The 21,650-nt window shown below is 39.6% G+C and overlaps 1 protein-coding gene across 1 annotated transcript; it reads right to left on the reverse strand.

Annotated features, from left to right (window-relative positions):
* Window positions 1–2,849: 2,849 nt before the first annotated feature.
* Window positions 2,850–18,486, reverse strand: e2f6.S (E2F transcription factor 6 S homeolog). The gene is made up of 7 exons (XM_018265943.2): window positions 18,290–18,486; window positions 15,649–15,694; window positions 11,767–11,983; window positions 9,169–9,327; window positions 8,883–8,997; window positions 6,356–6,503; window positions 2,850–4,754 (listed from the first exon to the last, which is right to left on the reverse strand). Exons 1-7 carry the CDS (start codon window positions 18,380–18,382, stop codon window positions 4,750–4,752), a joined length of 783 nt encoding a protein of 260 aa, XP_018121432.1. The 5' UTR covers window positions 18,383–18,486; the 3' UTR covers window positions 2,850–4,749.
* Between the last annotated feature and the right edge of the window lie 3,164 nt (window positions 18,487–21,650).

Genomic DNA, 21,650 nt, shown 5'->3' on the forward strand with positions numbered 1-21,650 from the left:
CAGCTCCTCTTTCAAGCTTTCAGATGGGGGTCACTGACCCAAGCACCCAGGAGGGTTATTGTGTGACTACGAGGCTACAATTTTATTGTTATAATCAAGCATATTTTTCAGGAGCAGCTGGCAGTTGCACCTATAGGCAGTCTGGGCATTGATCTCTATGTTAATGGACTCACAGGGATCTGGCAGAACAGATTATTGGCTGTAACACATAAAATACATTAATATTCATTAAACTATCACTTATACTGTTCCATAGAGGCACATTTATCAAAGGTCAAGTTTCAAAATCATGCCAGTTTTTTAAGACTAAGCTCCCATAAATTTGAAATTTATTGAAAAAAAAAAAAATCTAATTTTTTTCAATTCAGATGAATGTAATCGACCTGAAAACTTCAATCGAATTCAAATTATGTCAGGAAGGCTGCAAAGAACTCCAAATTGATCCCTGGATGTCGCCCATTGAGTTAAACAATTCGGCAGGTTTAAGGTGGCCAATAGTGAAATTCCAGTTCTTAAAGAGCCAGTGTAGGATAAATTGTGAAAATGAAATTTTTTGAAAAAAATTTGAATTGAATTTGTCTAATGTGACAGTTTTGCCAATAAAAAAAAAGGCAGAATTTCAAGCTAAATGTCAATTCGGTTTTCCAGCTCCTCTTGCCCTGCCTCTTTCAAGCTTTCAGATGGGGTCACTGACCCAAGCACTCAGCAGAGTTATTGTTACTGCAAGGCTACAGTTGTATTGTTATAATCAAGAATATTTTTCAGGAGCAGCTGGCAGTTGCACCTGTAGGCAGTCTGGGCATTGATCTCTTGCTGGACTCTATGTTAATGGACCCACAGGAATCTGGCAGATTGGATTATTGGTTGTAACACAAACTATACATTTATTACATTAAATATTGATTAAACTGTCACTTATACTGTTACATTGTGTCTAAGATCCAATCGCCAGTCTTCTCCTCTGGTTACATTTCTGATTCAACTTATGATCTGAAAATCGAATATCTAAATATTTACTGTTTTCTCAGGGAATCCATCATGTACGTGGGGTAGAGGGTGAAAAACAAACCAACAAGGCAGGTTTCTGGAAAGAATAGTTTAATAACAAAATACAAAAAGCTGTACAGAGGCATTGAAAGTTACCGTGTGCAACTGCCAGCACATGAAACTAAATAACATCAAATAGGACCACTAGAGAGATTTCCGCTTGTTTAACTACAGCTCCCAGCATATGCCCCAGAACTCTAGTAATGCAACTGCCACAGGTTAGAGACCAGTAGTAACAGTATCAAGCGCATGTCTGCAGCTGCTGAGGATGCTGGGAGCTGTAGTACAGACAGTGAAGCTACCGGAAAGTGATTGGACAAAGATAAACAGAGCATAGGGATGTCCAATCAGTACTTTTTATTGGTTGCCGGTAGTTGCCTGCATTTTGGGATACATAAAGGGCTATAAAGGGGGAACTCCCTCCCATGAAGCGAATTGTAGCAGAAGGCATATTTTTTCCCCAATGTATTATTATAATAAGCTCCCGTTCAGTTAAAGACATTTAAAGGGGTGGTTCACCTTTACAGTAACATTTAGTGTTAGAGAATGGCTAATTCTAAGCAACTTTTAATTTTTTTCTTTTTGTTATAGTTTTAGAATTATTTGCCTTCTTCTTCCGACTCTTTCCAGCTTTCAAATGGGGGTCACTGACCCCATCTTAAAAAAAAAAAAAAATGCTTTGTAAGGCTACAAATGTATTGTTATTGCTACTTTGTATTACTCATCTTTCTATTCAGACCTCTCCTATTCATATTCCAGTCTCGTATTCAAATCAGTGCATGGTTGCTAGGGGTATTTGGACCCTAGCCACCAGACTGATGAAATTGCTGGAGAGCTGATGAATAAAAAGCTAAAATAATAAAAAAATTAAACCAAATGCAAATTGTCTCAGAATATCCCTCTACATCATACTAACAGTTCATGTAAAGGACTTAAAGGGGAACTCCAGTTTCCAAACCAAAATTTGATAAAGAGGCCACATAACACATACACCCCTAATATACCCATCACTGTTACCTGTTTCTTCAGAAAGTATAAATAAATGTCATTTTCTATGCTGAAATCCAGCTGTGTAACAGTTCTTCTCTTTCTGCATCATTTGAAATCCTGGCAGGGAAGGAGGGACTAAACACTGATGTTACAAATTGTAACAACTTCTCCACAGCTTGGAGCAGAGACAGACGCTCAGATTCGGGGAGATTAGTCGCCCAGCGACAAATCTCTTTTTCGGGTGACTCATCTCCCGACACTGCCTTCCCGCTGGCTAGAATGTAAATCGCCGGGATGGCACTCTGATCGCTTCGTTTTCCCGAAGTCGCCTCACGAGGAAACTTAGGGCAAAGTCAGAAAACAAAGCCATTCCGCTGGCGATATACATTCTAGCCGGCGGCAAGGCAGTTCGGGGAGATTAGTTGCCCGAAGAAGAGACTATTAATTGGCAGGCGACTAAATCTCCTCGAATCTGATCGTATGTCTCTGCCCTTACAGATAGAATGCAGGAACTACATAACCCACAATGCATTGCACTGTGATGTTCCTTTCCTTATTGAAATCACGTGTGCAGGGAATTGTGGGGTTTGGAGGATGTAGATGGCTGTTGATACAAAGTAACAGTAGTCAGCCAGCTTAGCAAAGTAGTCCGACAGATCAACAGGAGATCAGAGGCTAGGCTGTCAGAAACCATTAAAAATCATGAAAAGTCTGCATATTTTTTTTAATTCATGTATATTGCAAAGTTGCTTGAAATTATGTTTACTTTTCAAAAAGCTCAAGTTATATTTGTGCGGAGTTCCCCTTTAAGATAATTAAAAAGACAGATATTCCCTGTAAGATGGATAGAAGAGTCTCCAAGCTCTGCCATTGGACATCACAAGCCAGACAGAGATGCTAATATCCACTTACATTGAGCAGCTGCTAGAATGAATGCTGAGAGTTGTAGTTGGCCACATGCTGGTTAACATTCAATGCTGTGCCGCCTGCACAGCATTGAATGTTAACCAGCATGTGGCCAACTACAACTCTCAGCATTCATTCTAGCAGCTATAGATAACATATAGAAACCCACCAATTGCCCAATATATATTCAAATCTAAATTACAAAAAAAAAAAATATATAAAAAAAAAAAAAAGTTTTCAGAGCAAATGTACAGCAGATTTGTATACAAATACATTGGCCAGTTTGTACTGAAGCCGCGGGAATCATAAGCCAAAAACATGATTATAATCTCTACTGCTCCATCTACAATTTATACACATATATACAGTCATTTTCTGCCTTACTTCCAGAGCTGCACTTAATCATACCCACTTCTGACTGTGCGATTTGTAAATACTTTCACGGATACCAGATTGGGGTGCTGCTTCTAAATAAAGAGAAGACTATTATATCCAGTTTTAGAGCCTCCACATAATAAACAAGGTACAATAATCGATCCTTCTAACAGTGTCAGGCTCAATATATGCACTGGCAAATCAAGGCAAACTAAATCTAGTGCCAATTCCAAACCTCAATTTAAAGGAAAACTTTACCCTCAAAATGAACACAAGTGACAGATAGTTTGGAAAAACGCGGTGCTCCAGGATAAATTGTAAGTGTCTCACCAAATAGTAAATGTGGTCCGGGTGCTCCAGACCCCCAGCTTTAGGGAGCGGTACAGCATAGGATATGTAGAAGAGACAGGGTCGACCGGCACTTAGACGGATCCACAGGACCAGAGAAAACCGTTTAAAATAATATTTTTATTAGTACAAAGTTTAGAAAATGTATATTTGCATCTCCATCCACGCTACGCGTTTCGCACCCACTCAGGGCACTTAGTCATGGGCTAGGGCGGATGGAGATGCAAATATATATTTTATAAACTTTGTACTAATAAAAATATTATTTTAAACTATTTTCTCTGGTCCTGTGGATCTGTCTGAGTGACAGTCGACCCTGTCTCTTCTACATATCCTGAACAGATTTATATCCTATTAAGTGGCATGTTAAAGAATCTTACCCAAAGGGAAAACATATTTAAGTAAATATTGACCTTTTAGTTATTTCCCCTGAGCCTCCATTTTATGATATTCTCGGTGTTGCCTCAGATCACCTGACCAGAAATACTAACTGGAACAGGAAGAAGTGTGGGAAGCAAAAGACACAACTCTGTCTGTTAATTGGCTCATGTGACCTAACATGGATAGTTTGTTTGGGTGCACCGTGAATCCCACAATCCCAAGGGGCAGCCTTTATATTTTTAAAGTGTGAAGATCTGGATCATTGCTGCTATTGACAAGCTGAAACTTTAGGCTGGTGCAATAACTTCAGTATTTAAGATATGGCATTTTTAGCCACATTCATTTTTAGGGTTTAGTTCTCCTTTAACAAACAATAGCAAGACAAGTTGGACAAACCATGGTCGTCTAACAACGTTTAGTATCCTCTGCCTACAGCTGGAGGGTCGTTGCGAGGACTGTGTCCCACCATTCCAGGCTATGAGCGCTTTCTTCCCAAATCCAGATAATGCCATTCTCTCATTTAAAGGATCTTGGATCAATGGATTCTGATTGGGGAGACTGAAGTTAGGGTGGCACTAATTCCAGAATGCCAATAGGATTCTCCGTAATGGAAAAGAACCGGAAACTAAAGTGTCTGTGCAAAAGTCGTCTGCATTGAAAATCAGTCACATTGTCCAGTGAGGAACAGAAAACTCAGGAAGATCAGTCTGAAATATAGCAGAAAACAACATGTTAAATACAATGGAATATATACAATGCACCTGGATATTTAATGGACAAGGTAAGCTAGATCACGTTTTTGCTTTTCAAACAGAGTGTTTATTCAGCTCTCTTGTAGCATAAAACCCTCAGAGGTCTCACATTATAGTATAGTTTTATTTAATATAGTGCCATTCATGAAAAGCGAATAGTGAGTGGCAATGTTAGGCACGCCCTAGTGACGAAATTGTTACCGGGCAGAACAGCTAGCCAGTTGGAGGGCCTTGGGGTCAGCGGTTATTTTTCAGCCCAGGGTATTTTCCTTCAGAGAGCCGCACCACTATTTTATACACACTTCCAGGTTAACTTTATGCTGACCTGCATGGCTGAATGAGCAATACATGTTTTTGTTTTTTGCAGGATTTTAATCTGCTGTGAGAAAGGACAAAAGGGCAGCACATTGCTCTGAAGGAGAGTACCCCAGGCTGGTGTGTTTCTTTAAAATTTCAGTGTAGTGACTAGATGTGTAAAATAATAGCCAGAACACTACTTCCTGCTTTCCAGCTCTCTAACTCTGAGTTAGTCAGTGACTATAAGGGGGGCCACATGGGACATAACAGTCCAGTGACTTTGCAATTGATCCTCCGCATTCAGCTCAGATTCAAAAGCAACAGTTATGACCCATGTGCCCCCCTCAAGTCACTGATTGTTTATTTCCTGGTAACCAATCAGTAGGGTTGCCACCTTTTTAAATTTTTTTTACCGGCTGCTGGGGGGCGGGGACACAAAGGGGTGGGCCATGACGTCAAAAGGGGACGGGGCCACGCCACAGACGCTTGAAGAAGTAAACAAAAGGTAAGTTCCAGGGGATTGGGGGCTGGCCGAGGGCTCCTTTTAATTGTATTACAAATTTACCGGCAGCTACATTGCCGGTAAATTTGTAATACCGGCCCCGGCAGGTATTTTACCGGCTAGGCCGGTAAAATAACGGCCGGGTGGCAACCCTACCAATCAGTGGTAAACAAGAGAGCTGAAAAGCAGGAAGTAGTGTTCTGGCTACTATGTTACACTCACTCCAGCCTTTATACATTACATTTTTGCCAAACTATTTAGAAACATTTTTTAATTTTGCACAGCCTATTTACCCAGTTTTTATACTCAATACTTCCTTTAAATTAAAAGCAAAGTCTGCCAGGGTAAAAATGATTTCACCCTGACCACATAGCTCAAGTGTTAAAATATGACACTCAGAAAGTGACATTTACATTGCAATTTTTTAGGGATGCACCCAATCCAGGATTCGGCCTTTCAGCAGGATTCGTATCCGGCCGAACTGAATCTGCATACGCGAATTAGGGGGCGGGGAGGGAAATCGCGTCACTTTTTGTCACAAAACAAGGAAGTAAAGAATGTTTTCCCCTTCCCACCAGTAATTTGCACATGCAGATTAGGATTCGGTTCAGTATTCGGCCGAATCGTTCGTGAAGGATTTGGCCAAATCCAAAATAGTGGATTCGGTGCATCCCTACAATTCTTCACTTCTTTTCACAAATATTTGGCAAAGCAAAACAGGACAGATTCACCCATCACTACTCCCAATCCTTCTTACCATCATCAATCAGAATCGGCTCCGGTTCCAACTTGAGTGTCTTGGTCAAGCGTTCAAAAGACTTCTTCGCAGTGATCTCCTGTTCCACTTCACACAAGTACACGTCGATGGGTCCCTTAGTGCTTTTGATATGGATTTCTATACAATCCTGCCAAATACGGTAACTCATTAAAACTTTCAGGAAGGAAAAAGTGCTAAGTTAATTCGACATTGAAACAGGATTTGTTTAATATACATCTTTACACCTAAAACAGCGGTAGTTTGTGGCATATCAATTACCAGAAAAAAGAATTGCACCGATATAGTGACACTTGACTTCTGCCTCCCCACAGAATTAAATTTAGTGACAAATAAAAGCTGAAGTTTCCTGGAAGCACTATTCAATAAAGGGAACAGTTTGTAAATGCTCAAAGTACACATGGGTATAAGCCAGGGGCTTGCATATTGTGTGATTAGTCCCTTAGGAGGGATATGTCTGATGGCTTGTTAGAATGAGATTGGGGGATTTGCCTATTTATATGGTTCCATTAGTATAAGAGTGGAAACTTTTTTGCTGCTCTAGATATTTTGAACTCCGTTTACTGAATGACCTACACAGTAGTGCTATAAAGACTTTCATTCGTCCAGGTCATTATATAATAGCAGTGTGTTTAAAAGAAAAAATGAATAAAGCTCAAAATCCTTATAATCGCTTTTATTTCCATACTCTCAAATGCATTGGGAACACTGCACATTCTATTCCAAATCAAAAAACACGAAGAAAAATTTATCAAATCTGTGTAATTCCATTAGAGCAAGTGAAAAAAGGGAATTTTAGGCTGTTCCAAAAAAATATCAGTGTCTGCATTCTTCTTTACAAACTCATTCACTGTATAGACTGACAAATGTTTCAAGATTTTGCTTTCCTTTGAATGACTGAACTAATATTGAGTTGTATAATCAGTGTTTCTGCTGCACATCTGTGTTAAATGGAGTCCACCAACTTCTGGCACCTGTTACATTCCACAATTCTTCTACATTTATTGCTTTTGCCTCACAATCAGCATTTTTGATGTCACCCACAAGTTTTCTATTGGATTAAGGTCCAGGGATTGTGCTGGTCACTCCATAACATCAATCTTGTTGGTGTTTAACCAAGAAGTTACTCATTTACTGGTGTGTTTGGGGTCGTTGTCTTGTTAAAACCCACATTTCAAGGGCATTTTCTCTTTGGCATAAGGCAACATGACCTCTTCAAGTATTTTGATGTATTGAAACTGATCCATGATCCCTGGTATGAGATAAATAGTCCCAACACCATAGTATGAGAAACATCCCCATATCATGATGCTTGTGCCACCAGCTTCACAGTGTAAATTCAGGTTTTTGTTTGCTATTCTTGTTATTCTATACATTCGAATGGCAGTTTTTCGTTGTCTTCCATGTCTTTCAGGTTTTGGTTGCCATTTTAAAGCATTTGAGATCATTTTAGCTGAGCAGCCAATCTTTTTTTAAACTTCTCATGTTTTCCCCATTCCAATCAACTTTTTAATTAAAGAATGCTGTTCTTCTGAACAATGTCTGGAACTAGCAATTTTACTTGTATTTCCAGAGAGAAATGCACTGTTAGGGAGCTGTTATCTGGTCACCTTCCCATTGTTCTTTTGTTAGGCTGCTGAGGGGGGGGGAAAGAGAGGGGGTGATATCACTCCAACTTGCAGTACAGCTAGGGTTGCCACCTGACCGGCATTTTACAGGCCTGGCTGGTAAAAATGATGGTTGATCCCAATATTAATAATAGGGAAAAAAAGATAAATATATAGGAAGACCGGTATTTTTTTTTCCAGAAAAGGTGGCAACCCTAAGTACAGCAGTAAAGAGTGATTGAAGTTTATCAGAGCACAAGTCACATGACTGGGGGCAGCTGGGAAACTGGCAATATGTCTAGCCCCATGTCAGATTTCAAAATTGAATATAAAAAAAATCTGTTTGCTCTTTTGAGAAATGGATTTCAGTGCAGACTTCTGCTGGAGTAGCACTATTAACTGATGTGTTTTGAAAAAAAACCAAAACATTATCCTTTTAAATAAGGGCCATTATTTACACTTTTTATTTTCCGAGAACGAATAAGCTCACTAATTGAAAACCACACTACAAACTATTATTTTGAACAAGCCCCAATTAATGACACAGAATCAGTAGCATGTCATGACTGCTGGTTTCTATTACTCTACTACACCTACTAGTAAATTATTTGCATGTAGAAATATAATTTCTACCAAATACAGTATCTAGTAGAATTAAGTTTAAAGTAACGCACATTCAAGTGGTTTCTTCAGTTCAAACATGTGATAGGGAGTTTCCCTACAATTAAAGCTTTAAGAGTTGCCCAGTATCCGTTAGCGAAGGGGGAACCCAGATCAAATGCCGGACCTCAAAAAGGTCTTGAGTAACAAAAAAAAAAAAAAAAAAAAAAAAAGTCAGAAAACCTTGATATAAAGAAGCATTAATAATTCACTGAAGTATCCGTTTATCTCTATTGACTCACCTCTTTGGGCGCTGGCACTTCCAGTTTTGTTTCTTCAGGGGATTTCACTGCAATCACTATCTGCTCATGATATTCCTCAATGCTGTGTATATCCTGATAAGTTACATACGCCAGCGTTGACTTATTAAGGGGAATAGTTGGTGAGCATACATATTTGCAGCTAATGATAATTATATAGTGTGTAAGCAACTAAATCTGCAAATCTATTAGACAGAACCTGTTCCTCTGGGGGACCTAGGTTGCTGCAGTTCAGCTTTCACTACTGGCATTACAATAAAAAGGATATTTTTTGTTGGTACGATCCTCTGTTAGTTTGAACAACTGATGCGCACAGTCCTTGATTAAATCATCCAGTGCCTCTTCCATAGCGGCGAGATCACTAATGTCGTTGCGCAGTTGCTGTTCTTCAGGGATCTTTGTTCCGGAGTGATTCAGGTCAGTACCCCTATAATAATACATGTACCATATTACAAGAAGTAGAAGGTAGATTGGCTGTACCTTTAGATCAGTATACAATATTAAAGGAGAGCAACTTTCTCTTTGTGCCAAGGCATTATACACGGGGCAAATCTCTAAATAAAATAAAGAGGTCACAATGCAGTAACAGCGGTCAATGCAGCAGCAATAAGTCTGCTGATGGGGGTCTATTTCTTAAAGGAGAATAAAGCTTAACTAAAGAAGTAGCTAGAAATGTTGTACATTATGTTTTGTGCTTCTGTACCAGCCCAAGGCAACCACAGCCCTTTAGCAATAAAGATCTGTGTCTCCAAAGATGCCCCAGTAGCTCCCCATCTTCTTTTCTGCTGATTCACTGCACATGCTCTGTGCTGCTGTCACTTACTGAGCTTAGGGAGCCACTCACAATATACAGTACACATAGAATAGAAATGTCACAATATAAGGCTGATTAGTAATTAATACAGATAATTACTACATGGCAGCACAGAAACCAGTGCAATTAGCATCAGAATTTAATAATCAGCCCTGAAGCATCAGCTTATACTACAGGGGAACCTCATTTTCTGCTGGATAATTAGTGACGACCCCTAAGCTTAGCTTCTCAACAGCTGCTCAGAGCCCACAGACACTTTCCAAGATGGTGACCCCCTGTGACAAGTTTGAAGTCCTGGATCATTGCTGCTATTGACAAGCTGAAACTTTAGGCTGGTGCAATAAATTCAGTATATAAAATAAGGCATTTTCAGTCATTAATTTTTATGGTTTAGTTCTCCTTTAAGTGAGCTATAAGATATGTGCAGGTGGGCTTAGACGAGCTGCCTATTATAGTGTAGGTTGAGAAGACTATTATAGCATGCCTTATTTCACTACAACATGCATATTGAAGGGACACAGGCACACGTTGTGTATCATTTACGGGGGAAAATTGCTAGAGGGTCATTTCAGGGGCACAACAGGGAAGCCCTTAAAGGGGTTGTTCACCTTTAAATGAACTTTTAGTATGATGTAGAGTGTGATATTCTGAGGCAATTTGCAATTGTTTTTCATTTTTAATTTTCATTGTGTTTTTTTTTTTTTATGTGGCTTTTTATTCAGAAGCTCTCCAGTTTACAATTTCTGCAATCTGTTTGCTAGGGTAAAAAATTACCCTAGCGGCAGTGCACGGATTTAATTAAACTGAAATGTGAATAGGAGAGGGTCTGAGTAATAAAAAGTAGCAATTACAATACATTTGTAGATTTAGGGCCAGGGCATACGCTGATGTTTTAGGAGATTAGTTGCCCAGCGACAAATCGCTTCTTCTTCGGGTGACTGATCTCACCGAACTGCCTTCCCGCCGCCTATAATGTAAATCGCTGGCAGGATGGCAGTCAGAGCGCTTAGGCTTTTTGCAATTGGTTTTCATTTTTTTTATGATTTGTGGTTTTTATTATTTCACTTTTTATTCAGCAGCTCCGCGGTTTGCAATTTTCGCAGTCTGGTTGCTAGAGTTCAAATGACCCTAGCAACCACGCATTGATTTGAATAGGAGACTGGAATATGAATAGGAGAGGCCTGAATAGAAAGATGAGGAATAAAAAATAGCAATAACAATAAATGTGTAGCCTTACAGAGCATTTGTTTTTTAGATGGGGTCAGTGATCCCCATTTGAAAGCTGGAAAGAATCAGAGGAAAAGGGCAAATAATTAAAAGCCTATAAAAAAAATGACTAATTGAAAAGTTGCTTAGAATTAGCCATTCTATAATATACTAAAAGTAAACTTGAAGGAGAACCACCCCTTTAATGCTTACTTAACAAGCATTCGCATCCAGCATTTCACTCTATTCCTGGCAGGACAGGGGTTGAAACCCAAGTGCCTCCTACCACCCGTCCTCCCCAATTCAGCTCTGACTAATGCAGGTAGCGCTGTATTTGTGAGGTAAGCGCAGGTGTTGTGTTCCAAAATTAATTGGGTCTTTTAACTTGTAAAAGCAGTTAAAAAATTGGTGAAGAGTTTTATGCAGCCATCACTTTAAAGGATCAGTAATACATTTAAAAAAAAAACAAAAAAAAAAAAAAACACACAAAGACAAATAAAACTTTTAAATCGCTAAGTCTTTATTAAGAAATAACTTCCCGAAACTCCGCTTGCGCTCCTCTTCATAAAAGGCGATCCATCATGCAGCGATCGATTCCTCCTCCCTGGCTATCTCCTATAAGGAAGGCAGGGAAGAGAAATCGAGCGCCGCACGATGGATCACAGGATCGTCTTTTCTGAAGAGGAGCACAAGTGGAGTTTCGGTAAGTTATTTCTTAATAAAGACTTAGCGATTTAAAAGTTTCATTTGTCTTTGTTTGTTTTTTTTTCGTTCTATATGAACAATTTTTAAAAAAAAAAAAAAAAATTGTTACTGGTCCTTTAATGACCTTGATCATTCACTTACATCCACTGGACTTGGTTTTTCGACCTCTTCTGAATTAGGTTGATCCCATCAAGTACATTGGTAATGTCATATACTCTCCTTTTCCGCACCCCCAACATACTAGCGACGTCATTTAGATCCACAATTCCGTCCGGAGCAGCTTTGATTATGTCCATGAACTTCCGAGTCAAGTAGAACAAGGAGACGTCGAAGCGAGGCCGCGGCAATTTCAGCGACTCTGCAGAATGCAAAAGGAGAGGATTTAAAGGACCAGTTACATCAAGAAATTTAATTGTTTTTAAGCAATAACAATATAATGCAGTGTTGCCCTGCACTGGTAAAACTGGTGTGTTTGCTTGAGAAACACTACTATAGTTTATATAAATAAGCTGCTGTGTAGCAATGGGGGCAGCCATTCAAAGGAGAAAAGGCTCAGGTTACACAGCAGATAAACTCTGTAGAACATAATGGTGTTATCTGTTATCCATTATTTATCCTGTGGCATATAGACTTTATTAAATTTCTGCCATTGCTACACAGCAGCTTGTTTATATACCGGTAAACTATAGTAGTGTTTCTGAAGCAAAACGAAGCAAACACGTCAGTTTTACTAGTCCAGGGCAACAGTCCATGATATTTTAATTACTTTAAAAAAAAAAAACCAATGTCAAGAAGCCAATGTCATAGGAATTCCTTTGGTTTTGGAAGGAGATGTTGGGCAGGCAAGCAAGCGTCCACACACCCATATAGTGTATCTTATATAAAATGAGGACCTCTGTTCATGAGAAGTAAAATAATGAATTCACTTCAAAACCTTTTTAAACCATTGAGATACCATCACAGAAAAACCAGTGGAAGTTACTTGAAACCACTGAGCTCCCACTTGCAATTCATTTACAGTGGTTGTTCACCTTTGCATTTACTTTTAGTAGGATGTAGAGAGTGATATTCTGAGACTACTTGCAATTGGTTTTCATTTTTTATTATTTGTGGTTTAGGAGTTATTTAGCTTTTTATTCAGCAGTTTGCAATTTCAGCCATCTGGTTGCTAGGGTCCAAATTCCCCTAGCAACCATGAATTGATTTGATTTAGCCATTCTAGAACATACTAAAAGTTAATTTAAAAGTGAACCACCCCTTTAACGAATTCAATTAAAGTTTCAGTGTCCCTGTTACAGCACTGCAGATCACCTCTATCCAATAAATCTTTTTAGAACAATGCCGTGACATTGATGAGAAGGCAACTGCCCAGAGATAATTCTAAAGAAGGCATTCATATGACGCAAGCTGGATTTATTTGTTATGCCCCTTGTCACTCTTATCTAGTTGCTTGGAACAGAGCAGAAGCCATTGCACTCAACAACACTTATCCCTGATGTTCTGGACACTGATCTGGCTGATTTAGTGGCATCTGTATAGTGTCAAATAGGCTGTAATAGAATTATGGGACTACAGCCATGGTGCTGGAATTGTATGCTTTTAAATTAGACACTGGTTTCATCATTAATCCTTATTGGAAGCAAACCCAACCTATTGGGTTTATTTAAGGTTTACATGATTTTCTAGTAGACGTAAAGTTTTAGTTCGCCTTTAAAGACAAACTACCCCAGTAACTAAAGAAGTAGCTAGAAAAGTTGTACATTATGTTTGTGCTTCTGTACCAGCCCAAGGCAACCACAGCCCTTTAGCAGTAAAGATCTGTGTCTCCAAAGATGCCCCAGTAGCTCCCCATCTTCTTTTCTGCTGATTCACTGCACATGCTCTGTGCTGCTGTCACTTACTGAGCTTAGGGACCCACTCACAATATACAGTACACATAGAATAGAAATGTCACAATATAAGGCTGATTAGTAATTAATACAGATAATTACTACATGGCAGCACAGAAACCAGTGCAATTAGCATCAGAATTTAATAATCAGCAAACCTGTAGCATCAGCTTATATTATAGACCAACCTCATTTTCTGCTGGATAATTAGTGACGAGCCCTAAGCTTAGCTTCTCAACAGCTGCTCAGAGCAAGGTGAACAACCCCTTTAAGGTATGAAGATCCAAATTACACAAAGATCGGTTACCTGGAAAACCCCAGGTCCTGAGCATTCTGGATAACAGGTCCCATACCTGTATAAAAAGTGTAATGCTTTATATGCTTTTCATTTTTCACATCTCAATTTGAATGAAGCTTGTTTTATAGGACATTAACCGGTGTCTTAGATCTTTTCAGGGCTCACAATTAGGGATGGGCAAATTTTTTTCGCTGAAAAAATTACACCCATAGACTTGTATGGCGTTGTGTGTCAAAATAAAAAGACGAGCGTCAAAAAATTTCGCCGCGTGACAATTTTTTTTTTTTAACGCCCACAGACTTTAATTGGCGTTGGCAACATTTCGCCCGCGGCGAATTTTTGGCGAAACGGGTCAAATTCGCCCATCCCTACTCACAATCAAGGACATTTGTCAGTAGAATATATTCTTTACTTGAAGAAAAGCTGGATAAACATGCCCAAGTTTGATCAAGAAGTTTAGCCAAGTTGACTATACTGTCTGTCAGAGCATATTGGTCAGTTTGAAGGTTTGCAGTGGCTGTGGCTTGTCACAATATACTGTATATAAAGAAAAGTCATGACCCAAAGTGGATTAGTAATTAATTCTCATTACAGGACAGCACAGAAACCATTTGAATCAGAATTTAAATTATAATCAGCCCCGTGTCATCATCTTCTATGAAGGATAACCCTAATTTTCAGCTTGATGATTTGTGAGGTTTCGCTTAGCTTTGAAAAGCTGTTCGGAGCACACTGAGCCTGTGCAGAGTCACTGGCAATCCTAATAAAATGCAAGATGGGGAGCTCCTTAATGCAAAATTGAAGGCTTGGATAATTACGGTTGTACATATGCTGAAACTTTAGGCTAAGTTCGCTATATAAAATACCAAATTTGTATCCATATTTGTTTTTATGGTTTAGTTCTCCTTTAAAGGGGAACTACAGCTTCCAAACCAAAATGTGATAAAGAGGCCCACATAACACAGACACCCCTAATATACCCATAACAATTACCCGTTTCTTTAAAAAGTACAAATAAATGCCGTTTTCTATGTTGAAATCCAGCGGTTCTTCTCTTTCTGCATCATTTGAAATCCTGGCAGGGAAGGAGGGACTAAACACTGATGTTACAAATTATAACAACCTCTCCACAGCTTACAGACAGAATGCAGGAACTACATAACCCATAATGCATTGCACTGTGATGTTCTGTTCCTTATTGAAATCACGTGTGCAGGGAATTGTGGGGTTTGGAGGAGGCAGGCTGAGGACAGCTGGCTGTTGATACAAAGTAACAGTAGTCAGACAGCTCAGCAAAGTAGTCAGACAGATCAGCAGGAGAGCAGGGGGCTAGGCTTAGGTAACTGTTCGAAACCATTAAAAATCATGAAAAGTCTGCATATTTTTTAGTTGATGTATATTGCAATGGTGCTTGAAATTATGTTTACCTTTAAAAAAAGCTCAAGTTGTGTTTGTGTGGAGTTCCCCTTTAAATATTAAACTTTAACAGCTACTAGGACAGGACAGAAGAAAATGCCACTTGTTGAATCTCACCTTTAAAAACCTCTGTCCCAAATATGCGGTCTCATTAAAATGTAGTTTAAGCTGTAGTTTCTCACTTTTATTACAGTGTATACAGTGTAACCTATTCCAGGCATCTGGTCTTTTGTTATAGTTTTTATAATATATAATAATAAATGTAACCAGTTTCTGGCTAAGGTCACCAACTGAAACGCTCGCTGCCTGCAACACTAGGATTTTATGATTACTTCCTGGCTGCAGGGATCAGTAACCAAGTGCTGCCCTACACCATAAAGGGACAACAGGTGGGCTAAAAAAAAAGTAAAATTAACATACTTTTAGTCGGTATCTTTATTGCTTCAAGTTGTATTTCTGTCTTTATCTGCAAAACAAATCAACATAATTAAGTAAGTTTTCTTTGGGCCTGTGTCCTGCATTGCTTCCTTGGCCTTAAAGGAGAAGGAAAGGATAAAATAAAGTTAATCTCTAAGTGTTGACCATGAAAAACAAATACCCTTACCACCATGCATTCCCTCAATTTTTTACATCAATCTTTGTGCTGCAATTTTTTTTTTTTTTTTTACAAAAGTTTAAACATGTATATAAAGACATAGCTATGCTGCAGTCAAGAAATCTTGCTCAATAGGGCACCTGCATGCGCAGTACTTCTCTGCCGTGCCCTGCGCAGGCGCACTAGGCTCCTGTGTGTTCCCTGCGAATCGATGACGTTGAGGTCGTGTAATACCTCCATTCGTTATCGCTGTCCTCTATGCCCCCACCTCATTTATTCAGACACCAATCGCGCTCCTGCTTGTTGCTTGGAGACACAGGGAAGCTTTGAAGCTCCTGCGCTCGCTCTGGATTTACAGTTTTTGTCAGCGAGCGCAGGAGCTGAGCAAAAATATAAATCAAACAATCCAACGTATGTGTGGGTCTGTAGTAATGCATTATTAAATAAGGAAAAGACACATGCCTTTATTTTTAATATATACTTCGTATATACTTTTCTTTTGTGATTTTTGAATTATTTTGGGTTTTGTTTAGCAGCTCGGGACTGAAATAGAATGAGAAATAATAGAATTCTAACCTCAAAGAGCAATTATTTTTAGGCTTCTAGGGTCAGCGACCACCTGAAGGCAGAAGAGGAAGGCAAATAACTCAGAAATTAAGATCAAATAAAATGCTGCAGAGAATAGGCTATTCCATCGTAGAAGTTACGTAAAGGGGAAATAATTGAAAAAATGAAGCTTTGTCATACAGAAATAAGATTTTTTTTAAAATATAATTAATTAATAAATCTGACCTGTTTTTTAAATGATCCAGTTACTCTTCAATATAGCATCGGTCTTCATTCTATCTTCATGCAGGAATGACAGATCCAATATATCTCTTGGGGAGGAGGCTCCTTTTGCCTAAAAGGTGTATAGAGCTCATTCTTTCGAACACACTAGAAATCATGTCCATGCAGGGTTTGTGCCAAAATTAGTTATTTTGTTATACAGGTATGGTACATGTTATCCAGAATGATCGGGAATTGGGGTTTTTCAGATAAGGGTTCATTCTGTAATTTGGATCTTCATTCTTTAAGTGTACTTAAAAACATGTAAACATTAAATAAACCCAATAGGCTGGCTTTGCTCCCAATAAGGATTAATTATATCTAACTTTGGATCATATACAACATACTGGTTTATTATTACAGAGAAAAAAGGAATCATGCGAGATAGTCATCCCCTAATTCGGAGCTTTCTAGATAACAGGTTTCCAGATAACGGATCCCATACCTGTACATATTTTTTTTTTGGTGCTATTATCAGTAACACATCTGCTAGGAAAGAGAGTCCTCGTCCCCAGAAAAATATATAATGGATCAAATCGTCAATGAATATCTGACACCCAATCCTGCATGAAGAGAAAAAGATGCGGAGAGAGGAACAGCCAAGTTAAACTTGATTATTTCAGAAACGGTAGAACAATTTTTAATGGCAGAACCTTCCGGGTGGTGCTTCAGTGTTTGGGAGGCGTGCTTTCAGGGAGGCGTGCCCAGATGGGCTCTTCGTTTTAGTCCTAAACTCCCCCCCCCCTGCAGTTTGAGTTAGTCACAATGTAGTGCCAGGGGCTCCGCCGCTTCGGTAAAGGAGTGGAAATAGTAAGCCTGCTTTGTGCTGGAATGGAACTGTGTGTCTGTGAGTAACGTTACTCCTTCCTGCGTGGGAGTGGGGGTGGATTTGGGGAGGAGGATGCCGTGCAACTTAGAGAGAGCTCTTCTGTGTGCGTGAGTTACTGCGACACGTGTGTGAGTTACTGCATTACTTATCTTTTATAGTCACACATGAAACAAACCCAATCAGCCCAAATAAAAACAGGTTCTGAAGCACATAAGGGGGGGGGAGGGAGAGAGAGAGAGAGATGGCTGCAAAGGGACGGGTCGCGACAATTAAGGGGGTGGATTCATGGTGCATGACTATTTATACTATTAATTCATTTGTACATTTTAGATAAGGAGGTCCCTAGGGAAAAGTTAGACTCACAGCTTAAAGGGCAATTCACCTTCATTAGCAAAACTGTAATAGCAAAGAAAAACACAGAAATATGTTCAAACTTTAATAACCTGACAAATTCAGTAAAATGAATATGGTAATCAGGGGGTGTGTCCAAAAAAGGGGCATGGACGCAAACATTTCGCAGCACTTTATTTGTCCCTCTTTTTATTTCCAAAATGTTGGGAGATATGATGCAGGGTGGAGGCTCATGAGAATATCTCTCTCTCTCTCTCTCTCTCTCTCTCTATATATATCTATATATAAGAGCTGCCCACCCAGCTGTAAGAGTCTGACAAGAAAGGGAAGTAATAGAAACACAGAGATCTGTGACAAACACAACTGACATTAAAGACTAGTAAATGGCTAAATCCTTTCCCATAGCCGGACTGGCTGAGAGCGGCAGCTGTAAATCAGCGAGAGATCACGGTTCTTACCTTTACCGCCTCCTCGGCTTCTACCAGGTCACTCGTCGTGGCTTTGGGCAGCAGGGTGAACAGTTCCGGCGTCGTGGAAGACATGTTAAACATAAACCCGCAGGAATCTCCTACACACACGGAGAAGAGTGGGCCACTCACGTTCTGCGTCGCTCAATCATGGCGACACGAGTGTCCGCCCAATCAGCGGCTGCGGGCGAGTGTTTATGACGTCACGAGGTTGGGTTGGCGATTTCTATTGGTTCTTGTAGTGCGCGCTGAAACTTGTACTTGTGTTGGTGGGACTGAAGCAAGGTTGCCATGCCGGGTTGGCGCGGTTCCAGCCAAATTGGGCTACTAATTTAAAGCACAGGCTGGTTTTGAAAGTACACACTAGCCAAGGTACGGGTTTGGGCTACTTTTTGGGCCTGTGGCTGGTTTGTACTTTGGAAACCAGCCAAAGTTCTCTGTTGCCGAACCCTGTGTCTCCCAATGCATGCTGGGTAATGTAGTTTTTATGTCGGTGAGTGATGAGCGAATCCGTCCTGTTTTAGTTCGCCAAAAAAATAAATAAACGCATGGGTAAATAACCATCAAAATGTTTTTCGAGCAGAACAATTTTTTCTCACTTCAAATGCATAAATGTCAATGGGCGTTTTTTTTTTTTGTGGCATCTTTTTTGACCAAAGGCATTAAATTTAATGAGCATTTTTTTTCATATGGTGACTTTTTTGTCTAAGCAACAATTTGGTCTTGGTGATTTTTTTTATTGTGAATCCATCGCTAGTGGCGTACATTTAAAGGACCAGTAACATCAAATTTTTTTTAAACAAAATTCGTTAGTAAACATCAAAAAATAAACACCAAGACAAATAAAATTTTAAAATTGCAAAGCCTTTATTAAGAAATAACTTACCGAAACTCCACTTCCTGTCCTCTACAGAAAAGGTGACACGGCGACCATCCATGGTGCGGCGCTGGATTTCTCCTCCTTGGCTCTGTCTCATGCTGTATTGACAGCATGTGAAGCGGCTGCTGCATCAGGGAGCGTGGTTTCCATAATCGAGGATTGCTGGCTCATCGGCGCATCTGTAGAGTGGGGAAGCTGCTAAGAGAGGAGCTGGGCCACATCGTGGATGTTTGTAATTCCAGGCTGATCGGAGTTCCCAGTCACGTAGCCACTCTCAACATGCGCTGCTTTCCATATCGAGCGCTTTTTACCGACCCGAATTCAATGCGCTGCTTTCTGTGCTAACCCGCACTGTGTGTCCGCTTGCAGTTTAGCGCTCGATAGCACGCAGCCACTCTCAGATGCGCTGCTTTCTGTGCACACGTGTTTAAGAAAGCAGCGCATTGAATTCAGGTCGGTAAGAAGCGCTCGATACGGAAAGCAGCGCATGTTGAGAGTGGCTACGTGACTGGGAACTCCGATCAGCCTGGAATTACAAACATCCACGATGTGGCCCAGCTCCTCTCTTAACAGCTTCCCCACTCTACAGATGCGCCGATGAGCCAGCAATCCTCGGTTAATGAAACCACGCTCCCTGATGCAGCAGCCGCTTCACATGCTGTCAATACAGCATGAGACAGAGCCAAGGAGGAGAAATCCAGCGCCGCACCATGGATGGTCGCCTTTTCTGTAGAGGACAGGAAGTGCATTTTCGGTAAGTTATTTCTTAATAAAGGCTTTGCAATTTTAAAATTTTATTTGTCTTGGTGTTTATTTTTTGATGTTTACTAACGAATTTTTTTTTAAAAAAATTTGATGTTACTGGTCCTTTAATGCAACTGACTGGCCGTGTGTAAGAGCCCTTAGAGTTGCATAGAAATTTGTTAGTATTATACTTCTGTCTAGGCTGTAGAATGTCACTAGTTGGCAGGATAGCCATTTGTAAAATGAAACAAAAAGTTGTTTAAACGCAACATTTCTGTATCCTGAACAATATTATCTCATATCTATGGCACACAGAATATTTAATGATTGCTACTCCCCATCAGAAGAGTAAACAATGAGAATTGCCACAGGTATTTTCCATTGCACGATCAGCATATAAAAGAGCAAAAATGCTTTCCATGTTTTGGCCAATAGCAGCAGATTATTTGGCACATGTACAGATATTGTTGCTTGGAATTTTGGAACATGTGTATGTAGAAGGAACCGACAAACAGGCAAGTCACAACCCTGCACTTTGAATAAACTATAAACCATAAATGTAAAATCTATAGTGCTGCTACTCTGAAACATGTCAGAGCTCAAGATTTTACTGTATACAGTACATCAATGGTTAATCATATATCTGTGTGTGTGGCCAAATCTACTCTATGCAGTGGAAAAGTGATCTATGGCCTTTTAGTGCAGCTTCTTTCCCAGTCAAATAAGACTCACCGGGGCTTATTTATAACCACTGGGCAAATTTGCATCCGGGCAGTAACCCATAGCACCCAATCAGTGATGAGCTTTTTTCAGCCAGCTGTAGGTTGAACAGTGAAAGCAACATCTGATTGGTTTCCATGGGTTACTGCCCATGTGCAAATTTGCCCAGTATTTATAAATGAGCCCTACCATCTTCCATAGTACTGGCAATTTTATTATAGTACTTTAAAACATACTGGCAAGTTCCTTTGGATTTTCAAAGGAAAGTGTCAGTATTTAGTTAGCGAGCAGTGGAAAGTCTTGTGATATTTGTGAAAATTTTCAGAGCAGAGCAACATCTCAACTTTATTCTTTCACTCTCAAATTTTCTAATGACTGAAATACCCAGCAGGTGGCACTGTGGTTTCAATTCATTATAGTATATTATACTATGTTTTTAGCTTTCAAGAAAAAATATCTTAAAGCTGAAAACATGCACTCTGAGCAGTTGTATATCATTTGTTTTGAGGGTTTACGTTTCCTTTTTTACATTATAAAACCACAACTTACTGGTTCCTTTTACTGAAAGCTTAGAAGCAAGGAATGAATATATTATAAACCTGCTCAAGGACAAACTGTTCAGCAGATCCATTGTGTTTTTGACTGGACCAATCAAGGATATGCGAATTAGGAATATAGCATACCTCCCAACATTTTGGAAGTAAAAAGAGGGACAAAAAATTTTTTTCCGCATGTAGCGGAGCAATTTTTTGACCACACCCCCTAATTACCATGTTTGTTTTACAAAATTTGGCAGATTATGAAAGTTTAAAAATATTTCTCCTTATCTAAACTGTGTTTTTGTGTCTCAAAATTGTTACAAAGTATCTTATTTGCACCTGTTAGCTATTCTGGGCTCTCTGCTAAAAGCCAATTACCGTATATACTCGAGTATAAGCCGATCCGAGTATAAGCCGAGGTACCTAATTTTACCTACGAAAACTGGGAAAACTTATTGACTCTAGTATA

The sequence above is a fragment of the Xenopus laevis genome, chromosome 5S (assembly GCF_017654675.1).
Source record: "Xenopus laevis strain J_2021 chromosome 5S, Xenopus_laevis_v10.1, whole genome shotgun sequence".
In the NCBI taxonomy this organism is placed as follows: Eukaryota; Metazoa; Chordata; class Amphibia; order Anura; family Pipidae; genus Xenopus; species Xenopus laevis.